The 17,837-nt window shown below is 38.0% G+C and overlaps 1 protein-coding gene across 5 annotated transcripts in view; it reads left to right on the plus strand.

Annotated features, from left to right (window-relative positions):
• Nucleotides 1–17,837, plus strand: part of pard3aa (par-3 family cell polarity regulator alpha, a) — an 850,778-nt gene that overhangs the window by 645,833 nt on the left and 187,108 nt on the right. For all 5 annotated transcript variants that reach the window (XM_059971936.1, XM_059971937.1, XM_059971939.1 and 2 more), the window contains one exon: nucleotides 1,500–1,755. In XM_059971936.1, the coding sequence (XP_059827919.1) occupies nucleotides 1,500–1,755 (256 nt within the window). The remainder of the gene's footprint in view (nucleotides 1–1,499; nucleotides 1,756–17,837) is intronic.

Consider the following 17,837-nt stretch of genomic DNA (forward strand, 5'->3'; position numbering starts at 1 on the left):
TGTTTCCTTTTGACTTCACGATCTCTCCACATCTCTCATCCTTTTTAGAAATTTCTTAAATCCTGCCAGCTTTTGATCAAGCTGTTTTTCATATTTCATTATGGAATTTAGTATTGTATTTCTTCATTAAAATTTCCTGCAGAGGAGTTTAAGATGTTTTGCTTTAAGCTCCCATGTAAAATCAAGTTCATAACATTGCTGATGTTAGCTTCCCTTCAGTTATGAGTGTACAGAAAGATCTTCTTTTGTTAGTTGCCCTTGGCTTAGTTTTATAATGCACTCACACTCTTGTCTGTAACAGTTCTTTGCACATCCAGCTCAATCATTACTGTAAACTTATCAGGATTCTTGCATTCTCATCGGTTTGGGTCAGGAAGTTTCACCAGTACAATGGATCTATTACAATATCCCAGGAAGTTGATTTTCTATCATCATCTGAGGAAAGTTTGAGTTTCATGAGTTCAGATGTGCCCTATCGCAATGTAAAAGAAGCTCTTCTGAGCCTGTAACAATAGTCCTTTGTGTTTGCCAGGTTAAATTAAGTACTGCTATCACAGGAGCAGTATTTCAGTTGCCAATTTGTAGATGGTGGAAAGCCACAGGTTTTTTGCAAAGATTGTAACAAAATATGTGTTTGAATGGTGAGGTAGGAACGACCCTGCAGTTTTTTTGGTATTTCAGGAAACTGGATCCAACAAGTGATGCTAGAAAATGTTAAATGCTGGAAACCTGATATAAAACAAAATGTAAAGAGATAAAGAAATGGAATTATCATCTTGGGTTATGAATTCTGATGAAAGGTCATTGTTCCAGAAACATTGTTGACTTGAAGTGTTAACTGTACTCCGCCCACTGTCTCCCCCACAGATGCTACACAAGTGTTTACAGCATTTTTCATTTAATTTCAAAGAGCTGAAGTCATTTGTGTTGTTAGAGAGATAAACCAAGATCAAACTTCAGAAGAACTATTGATCCTCTTCATTTGGTTTCACAGGGTATTTGATATCCGTAATCCAATAGAAAGAGCCTCCTTTTAATGTTTAATTTGAAGAGCAAACTCATTCAGTCCTGCACACACACCAATCTAGACTTTGTGCAGGGCCTTGAACCCATTGCCCTCTGCTACAGGTCAGAAGGTGAGACACTTAAACAGCAGAATTGTTAACTAAATTTCAGGTCCAATTCCCTTGCTGAATTTGATGACATGGTCTGGGTAAGAATTGGTACTGAGTTTACAATGGGAATGTAAGTGCTGACTACTGTGAAGTGACACCCCACTACATGGTGAGCAAGGAAAAAAATAGTGCCCTCGGGCATTCCCTATTGTCATTTAACCTGCCAGTGCCAATTTAGCAGTTTCACCATTGGTGGTTTCTGGAACCAGTTTAAAGATCATGCCATTTTTAATAACCATGCTTGTGGCATTTTTTTCTAAGTTGATCTTAGTTTGGATTTTTTAATACTTCTGTGAACTTTAATGTTCTCCTTTTCATTCACAGTGGAAGAAGACACTGAAGAGAGTTCTAGATCAGGTAGAGAGTCTGTATCAACAGCAAGTGACCAACCTTCTTTGGCCAGTGGGCAACAGTTGGGCACAGTGGAGAAACAGGTCAATGGTTCAAAAGCCAAAGAGGACAGAAAGAAAGAAAAGTCTGGAAAAGAAAGAGAAAAGAAGAAAGACAAAGAGAAGGAAAAGGACAAAGAGAAGAATAAACCAAAGAAAGGGATGTTGAAAGGTCTTGGAGATATGTTCAGGTAAAAAAAATGACACTCTCTTTCAAATAGCAATGAAATATTGGTCATTGCTTTTATAGCAAGTGTTTAGCCCTGTTTCATGTACTTACTGTGGATCTTAAGAACTGAAGTGATTTATTTGTAGTGCCCTTAAGCTGTAGAGTGTGTGGAGAAATACTGTATACTTGGTAGTAGTGCTTTTACTTGTTCTACTGCCAGGACATCAGCGTATTTTAGAATTGCACAATGGTCTGCCATTTCATTTGGTATGAAGGAGGAAAGTTAATTAAGGTTTGAGTGAACATTTATTCATATAAAAAATCTACACCCCGCTTTGCACAATATGCATCAGCAAGAAGTGATCCCTGCAATTGGGAACTAATATAGGGAAATTAAGAATTTTTTTGAACCTTCCATTCTCTGATGTCTCTTTATGTCTGTCTGCATTGAGATAATTTTATGTTTATTAATCTATTTTATGTCTGTGTGTAAGAAAATTTAATAATTCAACAAATACTGAACTCAGAAATATTGTCTTTCATTTAATTGATGTAACCTACTTTGCAATTCAAGATTCAAGATTGTTTAATGTCATTTCCAATGCACAAGTGTAAAGGAAAATTAAATAATTAATATTCCAGATCTGATGCAGTGCAAAAAAGCACAATAAGATACAGAACACAATAGTTAAAGGACACAATAAATACAAACTTTGTATAAATATATAAGATAGCTTATATACATACTTTAATTGTATGTGCATAAAGTGAGACTAGACATTGTAGATAAGGTGACTCTAGCAGGAAATTATTAAGTAGTGGTTGTGGAATCGGTGAATGCGAGGAGGCATTGATCAACCTCCACCCACTAACAGAACAATTGTTAGTTTTTCATGAATTTTACTTTTTAAATATTTCTTTTTGATGGCTTTACATTATGTGTTACCATTTGATAGAAATGGTGAATGGATTTAGTTTCACCAGCACAGCATAGCATATACATGGTAAGTCCCAATGCTTCACAAGGATTAAGCCATTCTGTGTAGAATTTCTGGATGATTAATTTGTGCTTAAGTGGACAGTACTTGATAGTGGTTTGTCATTTATTGGAACAGAGTAAAATTGTGCTCAACAGGGAAATTGGTAGCATTAAAATTCTGCAATTATAATTATTGATCTATAACAAAAATGCTTAGTCTTTGCAAAACATACATATTCTTCTTTGTTCAAGCTCTAATTATCCAAACAGCATGTCTCCTATGTACTATCAGCTGGTTTATTTAAGCAAATCTTTTTTTTTTGCTTTTTGAAAACAAGCAATTAAGATGGCTTCCAAAGACAGAATTTTTAGAACCAGTAGTTTCTGTTTAGAGCCTGTGTTTTCTCTTTATGGTGATTGAGTTTGATAGCTTCTATACATGCACCCACATAATGTGCTGAAGTCTTCATTTCTCAATTAAAATCACAGGTTTTTGTGGTTGAATCTTCATTAAGTCACAGTATTAGCAGCTAAATCCCAGTAGAGGAAGCATGATACTGTGCTCCCACTTTAGCTCGGAATCATTATTGTGAGTCTCCCAGATGGATTTGCTGGAAGACATGAAGGTATAAACTTGAGAAATGATTATGCTTTTATTTTGCCATTATGATGAATTTTCAGGAAGGCATGGAATGAAGCAAGCTCAGGGGGATTGAAATTAATTGCAACCAAAAAGAAAAGCTGTATTAGACATTTTAAAAACATTGCCAGAACACCTGTACTTGCCCATTATTTTTGGAAGACAAGTGATTGAAACACTTAGGTGAAATACTGTGAGCACATTAAAACTTTTATCGCCTAATCTCTTCAGTGGTAAAGGACAGTGAACTGTCAGTGCAATATTGCCATAAACAAGCACTGATCAGTTTGAGCAAGGGGCAAAATAAAAGCCAGGTTATAGTTGTCTAACTTGGTTTAATAAACAATATCAAACCTGTTTGCTTTCTAGTATCTAATTTGCCCAAGACCTTCCCAAAATCTGTTTTGCATATATAAGTCCCCACTGTGACTTTAAAAGAAGCTCCTGGGTAACAGTCCAAGTTTGCTTTTAGAATCTCCTCCAGAGCTGCATTTTCAGGTAAGGGTTGTGTTAAACCATCAAGGGTTTGCAAATCAAAAAAGCATAAATATCCAGAGCAGCATACACACAAAGTACTGGAGGAACTCAGCAGGTCAGGCAGCATCGATGGAAAAGAATAAAGAGTCAATGTTTCGGGCCGGGAACCTTCTTCAGGACTGGAAAGGAAGAGGAAGTTGCCAGACTTCAGGTGATGCGAATTTGGCTGTCTTGCTTTCTTCTGCCTCTCGGTAATCTCAGATAGCCTTGATGTTGAGATCAGGGCTCTGTGGAGGCTGTACCATCTAAAATTAAATACAAAATCCCTAAGACTTTTGTACAGTTCTGTATAAAGTGTTCACAGGAAAAATAAAAATCAAACTGATGCACCATCAATAACTCACTCTGAGACTTAAGGCGAGATATCGGCTTTTATTGACTGGAAGAAGGAACAAGCAGTGAGTGACCACCATACTACATCCTGGAGACTGAGAGGCCAGGCTCAGGCCTCAATCGCCTTTATACCGGGGTCTGTGGGAGGAGCCACAGGAGCAGTCAGCAGGGGGCGTGTCCAGACAGGTATATGTAGTTCACCACACAAACATAAATTATGCCCTATTTTTACCAAAGAGTTCATAATTAAAACAGAAAAGAAGTCCACTTTAGTGCAAACTGATTATTGAAGCAGCCGTAGTGTTGCTGAAATGAAGTAATTGGGATTGTGCGGTTGGTTCAAGAACCGCGTGGTTGAAGGGAAGTGGCTATTCTTGAACTTGGTGGTGTGGAACTTGTGTCTTCTGAACTTCATGCCCAATGGTAGCTGCGAGAAGTGGAAGTACAAAATTTAAATGAAAGCTGGGGTTTTCCTTGTGATCAAGTTTTAAGATGGAGTTTCATAATATATTTTTAAGTTTTATAACATTTGGAGCTGTTTAAAATGCTCTGGACAAATATCAACTGAAGGATGCCCTCACCTGGATGCTATTATCTTTGGCAGTGCAAACGCCCAAGGTGCTTCAGCACTGTGCAGATTACACATGCATTTCAGGTTTCTGTGTTATTGTAATACAGCTACTAAATTCTTCGGTCGTCTTCGACATTACCAACGTGAAGCAGCCTGATTACTTTGATGCAAAGAAGAAGAATATAGTTGTGAGTTAATAATCACGTTTGTTGTGGAGCAGTTACGCTGCATAAAAGAAGCTGGTGAATGACAAGAAAAACAAATTGGATACAAAATACATTTAATTAAAAAAATATCAGTATAGTTAGAGGAACATGGTGTTCGTACAGGTTCATTAGGTGTGTGTAACCAGTGCCTCTTCTGATTGGTTAAACAGATGAATATCCATGGTGATGACCGGAGTTGCCAGCTTTGACTGGTGGTTGCTATGGAAATCATGTTGATCTGGACAGTAAACTAGCTGATCAGCACACATAGTATCTTTGTGCATTATTGCATTTTTTTATTATCTTATTTCATGCACAAAGACTCTAATTTTTCATATGAAGCATATCCAATTAATCCAAGTCAGTGATTAATTGAGAATTTTAAAGGAGTATTTCTTTAAAGGATGTTTTATTTCATACACTAATTTCTTTATACTTACCCAATAAAAAAACCCAAAATATGATGTTTCCTACATTGAGGTTCTTAGGAAAGGGTTCACAGGTTTAGAATCATGTTACAAATAACAGTTTAATTTCCTTTGTGTAGTTTGTGTGTATATAGTGCACTTGTGTCTATGTAGTATGACCATTGTGTAACGTAAAATTATAGGCAAGGTTCCATGATGAGTACCATTTGAAATCAAGTAGACATTGCAAATGAGAAAAGTTCGGACGATTTGCATCTAGTCTGTCGGTTAAAATATTGCTGCAGTTCTGGATTGGCGTTGATGAGCTCATCTGACAGATAGGTAGATGGTCTGAGAAGTTGCATGGTGTCTCTTCCAACACAGCTTTCCAATTAACTGTCTTCAACTCTAATTAGAATAACTCTCCTTCCTAATTTATATTGGAAAATCGCCTGCACTTACTGAGAAGCATAGCTTGGCAGTCATAAGCTGAAAATTTGACTTGAAGATGGGTTTCAGCCTTTTCATCTCGTATTGAGATGAAATGCAGGAAAATTAGTTATTTAAATTTTCTTTTGTTTTGCCTGTTATATGATTGATTGTGTGCCTTTTGTTCAAGAAGTATTTTGAATTGCCAGTATAATTACTCTGGCGTTGGGCATAGAGGTGGTCGAGGTTGCTGCTGTCTACGATTGACTTATCCATGACGTTTCAAAAAACAGAGTTAATTCCAGTAATGTGAGTGATGCAAGCTCAGTAGCATCTTGTTGCCTATCTGTAGCTTCCCTGAGGTTACCAAGTGTAAACCATGGGTTCACATTTAGGCCAGCCCAACCAAGTTTCTGTTTGCTTCCCTAAAGAACATCATTAGTAAGCCAAATGAGTTCTGACAGCTTTAATGATAAATCTTCTTTGGCACTGCGAGTTCTAGGTTTATTAAATTCAGTTTTACGATTTCTCACGGTGAGATCTGAACTCATGACCTCTGAATTGCTGGTAGGGTCGTCTCTGTTTGATAATACTGCCTTTTATTGATCTAAGCAAAGACAAGTTTCATTCAGAAGGAGAGATGAGGCAATGAATGTTTTGAATGGAGATTCAAACAGCATGAAACTCCTATATTCCCAACTCGTAAATGATGTTGCCATAAAACTTGATGTTGTGGATAAGATGATGTTAATTTTCTTTTACATCATCCATTTAAAATGTAGATGCCTGCAGTACTCTCGTTGCTGCGTTCCATTGAACGTTAAGAGTTAGCCATTGTAGGTAGATTGGGCTCAGTAGTGGTATACCAAGACCCAAAGTGCAGTTTGTGGGAGTAAGTTTCACACATTTCCTTCGCAGCAGGATGGTCATGAACTGGCAGCATGCTGATAGACTCACATTTCTGTAGGTCTGCCTTCAGCTGTTAAACTTGGGAATGTGGCCAGTTGAAAGAACACTGCATGACTGCTTTCTCCTGAATGCTAACAGTGTGAAAGCTCAGCTCTCTAGATTGTGTAACAAGGAGCAGGTGGGTGATAAAGTGTTGATTTAAAGAGCAAAAGGAAATAAATTAAGACCAAGACAGAAAGGAGACAGCTGGAGGTGGAAAGTGGCATAGCTCTGCTTTTAAAAAAACAAGTGAGAAATTAACTAAGGAAAGGGTAACAAAATGTGAGGAGCACGCATCAGAAAACAATTGAGGAGTGGTATGATAATGTATAGAATATGTAGAACACCATAGAAAATATAAGCTGAACTGGAAAGTTGATCAAGTTAGAAATAAGGATGCAGAATTAGTATTAAAAATAGTGAACCTAAAAATGTTTTTTTTTAGTTACGTAATGATATAGCAAATGAGTTTTTTTCCCTTGATATTCCTCCTTTTATGTGAATTAGATCACTTAGTGGAAAGCTGATGAGAAAGCATTAAATGGGTTGTGTTTGGGCATTAGGTGATTTTGCATTGAGCTTGAATAGTTGCTCTGTATCGCAAAAATAAACATTGGCCATCTGAACTGAGGACAAGAAGGGACAAATATGAAGAAGTGAACATGGAAAGCTCTGAGCGTACACACAAAGAGAGTGTGGAGGGTGGGCAGAAGGGCAGGGGATGGGAAGAAAGTCGGTGAAAGTTGCAGGTCAAATATACTTATTATACCTCTGTACTTAAAAAGCATTTTTGAATATATTTTTTGAAGAAAAGTAGTAATTTTGTTTTTTAAAAACCTGAAAGATGAAAAAGTGTTTGCTAAAGTGCTAAAATGAAACTGCAAATCCTATCTCTTCTCCCTCTCCAGAATATTATAAATTTAAGAATATTTATGAATTCTCCTGTAAAACAGGAACACTGTAAATAATTTATAAGGTGACATTATCTGACGAGTTCAAGGTAAAAAGGGTAAGGGAGTATGAAGTGATAAGTACTTATGGTATTACAACTGAAAGTTGATTGAAAAAGCAAGCCAATATTTACAGTACATGACTTCTATCTGATATATTTGTGCTTTTAAGCATCAATCCTGTTTCATTGCTGTTAGACCATAAAGCCTCTGAGGAGTTCCATTAACTGGAGACAGAAGACAAAGTGCTAAAAATTTATCTTATTTGTATGATTGTTGGGGGAGGCGTGTTTTTAATGAGTAATTTGAATTTAAAGCTGCTACTGGAGATAATCTAAGAGGTGGAATCAAACTCAGGATGTGAGAATCACACACAGGACTCATGCAAATTAGGGGAGTGACATAGGGCCAGGTTTGGACCTGACACAATGTAAAATAAAATCAGGATTAAAATTTGAGCACTTGACTTCAAAGCCTGTGGAGATGAGCAAAGTTCAAAGCTGTGAGGTTTTATTAAACCTCTTAATTGCATCATTCTGATCGCCATGAGCCAGCATATGTACTCAGTGTGGATTGTGCTAGTATAATGATCTGTAATTTTTGTGCTGGCTTTTGTTCCTGGACTGTGATTCTCCTGCCATCACAACAGCAGTTCTGATTCAGGGTGAGAGAGGTTTTAATGCCAAAATGAAGCTGTACAGTTACTGATATTGGAACATGTGTTCCTGATAAATCCAATCCACAGTTTATACTAACAGCAATCAAATGTGATTTAATTTGCAGAGATTAAAAATCTGTATAGGATCCCTTCACCACTTTAAATTAGTAATTACTATAGTGACTCTCAAACTTCATTACATGTCATCCTGTTCAGGCGATCAATGTTAAATGTACAATACATCTTGCAATAATAAACATAAACACTGCAAGCCCCTCTCTCCGGGTCAACTTGCATGGTCTTTACTGCACAGTGTTTGATTACACCTCTGCTTTAAATTAAAGATAACTAAATTAATTGTCAGTTGTAGCCTACCTGGAAATCACAGAAGTAGGAGGATGAGGTAAATGGGTCAAATGAGCTGCCTTATTAGGGTCTTAACTCAAGAAGTTGACTGTTGGTTATCTCAATTGATGCTGCCTGATCCACTGAGTTCCTTCAGCATCTCGTGTGTTGCATCGGATTCCACCATCGGCAGTTTTGAGTGTTTCCGTCCTTATTGATCATCTATTTGGTGAACAGATTTGATGATGGAATTGCTGATGTATTATTCTGACTTTGAAGGAGCAAACCAAGTTGCCGCAACTTGACTCACTTTTCTAGTCAAGGAAGGCTGATGGTTTGTCATTTTTTTCCCGAAGTGTATGAGGCAGTTTCTGAGCCTACTGGGCACCACATGCAGGATACAAGTTGTGCATTGTGATACAAGTCCTGACGAAGGGTCTCGGCCCGAAACGTTGACTGCTCATTTCAGCAGATGCTGCCCGACCTGCTGAGTTCACCCAGCTTGTTTGTATGTGTTGATTTGACCACAGCATCTTCAGTGTACTTTGTGTTTAAGTCGTGCATTGTGTTCATTGTTGAATTTAAAAGATGGTAAATGTGGCTTTGTGGCTTGTCTAAAGTAGCCTGTAATTCATGTTATGATTTTCAGAATACCTGGCTGCAAAATAAATAATTTATTCTAAAGCACTAGGTTAACATGCTTTCCTATCCTTTTCTCCCTTTACGATCCCAGAGGAGGCACTTGTCTAATTTGTACTAATGATGGAGAAAGAATGACATTCATGTTTGAATCTAATGGAAACTTGTTTGAATTAGACAAGACTGATTCATATAAATTCAATTTATGCATCTTAAGAGATGGCTTTCTCAAATAATATGGGGTTTTAAGCAATCTATGAGCAAGAAGACCAGATGAAGCTCTACAATGAGTTGATTTGCAGAACGAATATAAATTATTGATTCCAGCAACTAAGGAAAGAGCTCCTACTGTGTGATATGATTTTGAATTTCTAAATGTACCTGCTTGTGAATACGAAGTATGTCGATCTTACATTACAACATACTGTTATCCATTTGATATTGGCAGATAGTAAATGGAGTTGTACTTTGCACAGTATTAACTATATTTTAGTAATATTCCTTTTTCCATTATTTCTATGAGCAATGTTGAAAGTACTCTTGTAATTTGATTTTAACAATAAGTGATTCCCAATTTGTCCCTCATATTAACTGGAATAGAATTTATTGTGCCTCTTTAAACATGGAACTGTGGACCTGAATGCATTTATATTATGATTCCATTGGATAGTAGTCATATGCTGGACCTATTTTTTTATTATGACAATTTCACAGACAGTTTGGAACACTCAGTTTGCAGCAAAGTCTACTGCCTTGCAAATAAACCTGTATCTCTTTTGGATATATCTTTGCTTTGTTTGAATGCGTCCCCAAGACATAACTCAACATGCCCTGAGAAGTTGGGCCCCTCACTTGAACTGTTTGTTGCAGTGTGAAAGAGCTTATGATTTACTAGACCACTTGAATGGCAAATAAGAGTCAATAGAGTGGAATCGTAAACCAACCCTAACAAGTAAGAATAGCAGGTTTCTCTCCCAAAAATGTAGTAACTGAATCACTTCTGTTCTCAAGGCTTTACTTGTGGTCATTTTTATTTGAAAGTAAAATAAGTTCTAATTCCCACCCTGGTGAGACTTGTACTTGCTTTCTCTAGAAAACAGTCCAGCTCCCTGGGTTATTACTACAGTGATTTAACCACTACTTTGCTGGCATTTTCCAACCATTTTATGTTCATATTGATAAAAAGTAACTTGTGAGAATCTCAAAACTCATCCATAAATTCAGTCTCTTTTGCTTCAGCTCTTTAACCTAAGGTCCTGATGGGCAGAAAGTGTTTGCTGTTGTAAATCCGATGCTAACCTAATATATATCTATTGGTATCAAAATCTAACAGTGTAATTGTATTTTGAGTTACTGGGGTTAGTCTCTTGATATTATGTTTTACTCAATCCCGCAAAGGAAATTCTTGATTAAATTTTCAGTCTTATTTATATGAAATGGGATATAGTGTACATGTTCGTGCACAACTGCTTGGTTGTGTTGAACATACTCTGTGTATTTTAGATGGCTTTAACTTACAAATGGCCCTAATCTTATTTGTAACTCTAAAATCCATCAATCTTGTGTATTAGCTACATTAGCCATCTGACACCTCAGGCTCTACTACAGATCTTTCTGTGTTACTGTGTATCTGTTGCATTATTTCTTTCAATCGTGGTCTGTAAACAGCCAGTTGAGGTTTAATGTAGTAAATATTTATTATTCTGTGAATAAATTAGTCTGATATTTATGTTGAATTCAAGCTCAATGAAGCTTAACTTTACTCGGCCATGAAAGATTGTAAACGTTATTATTTTTGGAGATGCAGCATAGTAACAGATACTTCCAGCCCAATCAGCCCACACCATCTAATTACACCCATGTGACCAATTAACCTACCAACTCGCACGTCTTTGGAATGTCGGAGGAAACCCACGTGTTCATGGGGGGCACAAACAAGCTCCTTATAGGCATCAGCACTATTGAACCCAAGTCATTGGCACCGTAATAGCATTACGCTGCCATGCAACAAATTCTGGAGCAATTAGGAAAAGCTCTTTGGTATCTTATCAACTAGTCTCTTGGGGAGGGTGCAGGTAAAATCCCTGGTATTATTTAGGAAGTGCTTTTAATCATTTACACCTTTTGACTTTGCTTTCTTTAGAGGTAACTCTTTGCGCATGCTCAGGTCTTTCACAAACTTTACCGTGTGCATCAAATGTTGCAGTTGACAAATAAGACTCCGCACTGTGAATTCCAATCTTGTCACGCTACTGATTACAGGCACATTATGATGCAACTTTAGCCCAGAGCTTTCAACTTCAACTCAACTTCGCATGCTCATCAATGAACAATTCTGCAACCGGTGGACTCAGTTTCAGGGACTCTTCATCTCATGTCCTTGTTATTTATTGCTTATTTATTTTTTAATTATTGTTATTTCTTTTCTCGTTTTTTTTGTATTTGCAAAGTTTGTCATCTTTTGCACACCTGTTGTCCACTTGCTGCTGTCTTTCATTGATTCTACTATGGTTATCAGATTTATTGAGTATGCCCGCAAGAAAAAGCAAAATAATCTCAGGGTGGTATATGGTGACATAACATGCATTTTGATAGTAAATTTGCTTTAAACTTCGTACCAGTTTTATTGCGTTTGGAGTGAATGCATGCACTTTTGTAAGTGGGTTTAATATCAAAACACAGATAGCTTCAAGATAGCCTATTGACATTTTGTGCTAATTAAATGATTAATAATGATCAGGAGAGGAGCTTGGGCTGCATTATTTGTATATGTGTGCATTGTAAGTATGGTCTAGATCAGGGGTTCCCAACCATCTTGTCCATGGACCTATCGGTTAATGGTAGGTGTCCATGGAATAAAAAAAGATTTGGAACCCCTGGTCTAGATCATTGCTACTTCAGTCTTCCTGATATTGTCATACTCAGCTTAATAGTTTCATCCTTCCACTTGGTTTTGTGTGTGTGTGTGTGTGTAAGATGACGTCATGTTAATGGAAGCTCTCTAGCTTGATTTCTATTGACAGTGCATCACTGTTTCAAATTAATGCCAGTGAGCAATGTGTCGGGGTAATATAGAACTGGGGATGTTGCTACAGAATCAGCGGCTGCCATTTTAAGATGGAGAATGTGAGGAAGTTCTTTGAGGATCTCGAATTTTGGAATTCTCTACTTTGGAGAGCAGTGGAGATGAAGTAATTGAATATGTTCAGACTGAGGTAAGGTAGATGTTCGTCGACAGTAGAGGTCAGGGATGTGGGTAACCGGCAGTAAAGCTGAGCACAGGTCAGTGTTATATCAGCCGTGGTTTCATTGTAAGGCATGACAACCCAAATGGCTTATTCTTGCTCCTGTTTATTACATTCTTATGCAATTCATGAAATACATGATATTTCCACCGAGCTTGCAGGGATAGGTAGTGATCTATTCTTGTCTATCTCCTGATTGCACTTTGTGGACAAAGTTCTTGGACCCACCTCCTGCTAATGGAGTTGTATGAAATAGAGAGTCATGTTGAAACAAAAGGCAATCCATAGTCCCAGAAATGGTTTCATCGTCAGCTAAGCCATGTTCTCTCAGCTAACCAGCTGTCAAAATTAATTATTACAAATTCTGACAAGATCTTTAAAACTTTCAACACTTAAATATACCTTCTTGTTTTTAAGTATGCAGTTAAAATACATCAGCATTTATCCAGTTTCATGATTCTTGCCTTCAACAGTCACAGTTGTCCCTGTCCATTAGCCTGAATGGAGTCATTGAACCTGTGTAGTTTCAGTGTGCAGAAATGTGTCACCATTTTCCTTCTGGTCTCCGAATTGACGAATTCTTCCATGCAGATGTTGAAGTAACCCTTTACTACAGCTGTACATGGGAAAGTAATGCTCCACTCTGCAAATGCCATTTGTAACAACAGTCCAATAGAAATTGCGTGCCATCAGTGGTTGAAATATTTTACCAATGCATACCACAAATATATGTATAGAAAGTATTTGTGCAAGTAACTTTATAAAAAGAAACAAAACAGTTGTTCAAAAAGAACTAATTTTCATTTAAAAAGTATTGGCATTTAAAAAATGAATATTATTAACCTATGCCAGCCTTTGGAATCTATCAACTAAAGTCTCTTTATTTATACCTACTGTGCTTCTGTTTCCCTTTCTGTCACTAAAGCTTATCTATGTTTACGTTGCAATGGATTGATTCATTCATTCTTTATTATTGCTTCTGTCTTTTAAAAATAATAGATTTCTAGATTTTTTTGCATTCCTTCAATAAAAGCCTCAAGTGTATTGCATTTTCTCTGCTTTCTGTATCTTCTATATGTACTCCTGTTAACATGCTTATAATACCAGTGTAATCTGGACAAAAATTGCTGTTTGTATGCCTGATGTTCATACTTCAGCGAGACCCTTTTCGACAGGTGCTGACAGTAAAACTTCAACTTTCTCTTCAGCTGAGCAGCATAAGGTGGCAGTTGTCATGGCAATATTCGTCATTGCAGGTCTTTGCTTCTTTGCTTTCAGGTCTCAAATATTCATTTGAGAGTAACTACATTGAACTACTCAGTCTTTGTTTTCTTTCTTCCTGCTCTGTTGAAATACAAAAGGGAAATTTTATTTTTTTTTAGAGATAGTGTGGAACAGGTCTTTCTGGCCCAACGAACCACATGCCCAGTAACCTACCGATTAACCCAAGCCTAATAATGGCACAATTTACAATGACTGATGAACCTACTAACCGGTACCTCTTTGGACTGCAGGAGGGAACACACACACACACACACACACACACACACACAAACACACACACACACAAACACACACACACACACACACACACACACACACACACACACACACACACACACACACACACACACACACACACACACACACACACACACACCCCCCCCCCCCCCACCTGAAATAGCATTATACTAACTACTATGCTACTGTGGCACAACTGTCTATCCTTTTCTAATATCCTTGATGGAATATAATTGATGATCCTACTATTTTATGGTACTAGAAAAGAATGCAATTTAAGTGGTAAAATCAATGTGAAAGATGCATTTAGGCGGCCTCAGTGGAGGAGCAGTTCAGACGTGAATGGCAGGTGACCTAAAAGATAAATATAGTGACACTTTGTGCTAAACTTAACTAGTATTATGGAGTTTAAACAGCAGGCTTTTAGGTTTGATTCCTGATCTGTCAGCTCAGTCCATATACTGTGTGAAACAAATTGCTGACCAAAGGCATTTGTTGAGGCTTTATGAGATCTTAGCATCCTGAGTGTTGGAATGGCTTCAGATCCCATTGCTATTTTTTAACTGGAAAGTCATGTTGAAAGGATAAATTAGTGGATGTATGATGAGATAGAGCTTAACTTGCAGCAGACTGAGGACCCATGGCCTACTAAAACATATTTTGGCACCGTAAATAAGACAGAGCATTTGAGTGGAATACTGGAAGTTTGTTGATTTGAACTGTTGTGCTCCAGCAGAAGCCAGCTTGATCAAGCCATGAATAACAAAGGAAGGCTATCATTGTGCTAATCTTTGGTCAACCCTAACAATGTTATATCTCCTGTCTCCCTATTTTACCATGCAACTGCTTTATCTTAAATTGTACTTTGTCTCCACTGTCTTAACATAAGAAACCTATTCACAGGTGATCACTCTTCCTGGGAAGGAGTGATTCCCGATGTGATTAGGTTTTCTGTTTCATTTGGTTTGAAGTCGTGCCCCTTTGTACTGTGGCTGCAGTTCACAAAGCTCTGTACTTACCATTTCTATAGTTTTTAATACATCAAAGGTTACCTTTGTGCACCTTCCTTTCCAAGACTAAAAGCAGGAGCTTCTCTGATCTTCCTTCATAACCTGATCTTTTGACTACTGGACATTAGCCTGAGATGTTTCTGTGCATTGACTATAGGATTGAATTGTCCTCTTCGAGTTTTAGTGACTTGATTCAGGCATGATAATCAAGATGTGAAACTGGTTGCACTGGTGAAGTTATATTAGGAACACCCTCTCTTGCATTTGGATTTTGAAACTTGTGCATTTGTGTTCCACATCAAAGAGTTGAACAGAAAAATTTTGCTCCAATGCAGTACTTTAAGGAGTGATACAGAAGTCAAATACTGAGGATACTTGAAACAAAAGAGAAATTTCTGGAAACATTCAGTGGGCCAGACAGCGTCACTGCAGAGAAAAATACTTAATGTTTTTGATTTGTGACCATTTTGCTTTCCCAGTCCTGATGAAAAGTCATTAACTAATATCCGATCTCTCCACAGATGCTTAATATTTACATTGTTTGTTTTGATTAAAGGGGTTCCTCAGTGTCAAGCAGCCATTTGCTCAATGAGATGTTAAAATGAGAGTTCCTCTGCACTTTTGGGTAGAGTGACAGCACTCCTGATCATATTTATTCTTCAGTCAATTATTTCAAAGTGCAAATTATAGATTCAAAATCATATTATTGTTTGTCAGATGTTGCTTTAAACATATTGGCATTTTGGATGTTATAGCCTGGCTGCCAGGAGGGAAACTGATTATGAAAGGAGATGTATGTAGATATGTAGGCAACATTTTATAGAATCGCACAACAGACTGTCAACCTTTTCCAAAGAGCAAGTGTGCAGTTTATTCCACTTTCTGGCTCCTTCCTTACATCCCTGAATATTTTTTTTCACACATTCAGGCTCCTTCCTCCTCGCATCCATGAATTTTTTTTTCTCATTTTGTTGTTTATTGATTTGCCCTCTAAAATCTATTTCGGAGTCTGCTTTCGCTCATAAGTGGCGAATGGATTTCAGTGTGAGCGGATGTACTTTGTAAAGTCAAACCAGTGTAGGACTTGTATTATGAATGGTAGTGTACTAGGGAATGTAATGCAGCAGAGACACCTTGGAGTGGAAGTGCATCGTCTTAAAAGGGACATCACAGGTAGACAGGGTGGTTAAAAAAAAAGCTTTCAGAACTCTGGCTTTCATCAGTTATGGCATTTAGCACGGGAGTTGGGACATTATGCTGCACTTGTATGAATCATTGATGAGGCTATACTTGGAGTATTGTGCTGAGATTTAGTAACCTTGTGTTAGGAAGGATGTGATTAAACTGGAAAGTGTGCAGAAAAGATTTATAAGATGTTGCCAAGACTAGAGAGTCTGAGTTATAGGAAGAGGTTGGCCAGGCTGTGTCTCCTGGAAAATGAGGGATAACCTTATGGAAATGTTTAAAATTTTGAGGGACAAAGATGAGATGGACAGTAACAGTCCTTTCCCAGAACAGAGAGACCAAAACTATGGCACATAGATTTAGAGTGAGAGAGGAATGATTTGAAAGAGGCCGAGCAGCAATTTGTTTCACACAGTATATGGAATGACCTGACAGATGAAGTGGTAGAGGTAGGTATAGGAGCATCATTTAAGAAGCTCTTTAATAGGTATGTAGAGGGATGGGCCAAACACAAGAAATTATGACTACCCGGGTGGTCATTATGGACAGATCTGGCCAAAGGGCATGTATCTGTGATGTATTGTTCTCTCCCTCAGGAGGTGCAGGGGTCTTGGGTCCCAAGCTGCCAGGTTGTTGACCTGCAACCATCAGAACCGGCTTCACTCACATCAGTGCTGAATTGACTCCGTAGCTGTGGGCTCACTTTTAGGGACACTGCAGTTCATCTTCTACGTATTACTTGTATACTTTTTTTTATGACTCTGCACAATTTGCCCTCTTGCTCATTGTATGTTGTGGTTTTTTTGTGGATACAATTGTGTTTCTTTGCTTTGTGGGTGCCTGTAACAAGGTGAATCTCAGGGTTATATAAGGTATACATACTTTGATAATAAATCTGAACTTTGAAGTTTGAACCGCTCATTGAGTTAAAATTAGGCCACAATGTACTAAAAAGAGCTGGGCTTACGTCCTGACGAAGGGTCTCGGCCCGAAATGTCGACATCGCTTCTCCCTATAGATGCTGCCTAGCCTGCTGTGTTCTACCAGCATTTTGTGTGTGTTGTCTGGGCTTATGCTGCGGCTTTGGTACACAATCACAGACTTTGAGAGTCCTCTTATTACAGAAAGGCCCCTTTCAGTTTGTGTGGGCAGCAACGTCCCTCGTCCCATTACGCTGAGCGCTGGTGCCCTCACCCACACCCCCAATGCTCAGCCTACTGTTGTTCACACCACTGACCCATGGCTCTGTCAACTCAAACCACAACATCAAGTTTGTGAATGGCACAACAATCATTGGCCTCATCAGCAATGACAGAGTACAAAAGGGAAGTGGAATGGCTGGTTGACTGGTGTGAGAAGAGCAGCCCATGCCTATATGTGAAGAAGACAAAGGAAATCATTATGGACTTCAGGAAGGTGCAGATGAACCATCCTCCTTTGAGAATGCATGGTTCCTCTTTAGAGAGAGTTTTGCACCAAGTTCCTGGGAGTTCACACCACG

The sequence above is a fragment of the Hypanus sabinus genome, chromosome 6, assembly GCF_030144855.1.
Source record: "Hypanus sabinus isolate sHypSab1 chromosome 6, sHypSab1.hap1, whole genome shotgun sequence".
Taxonomy (NCBI): domain Eukaryota; kingdom Metazoa; phylum Chordata; class Chondrichthyes; order Myliobatiformes; family Dasyatidae; genus Hypanus; species Hypanus sabinus.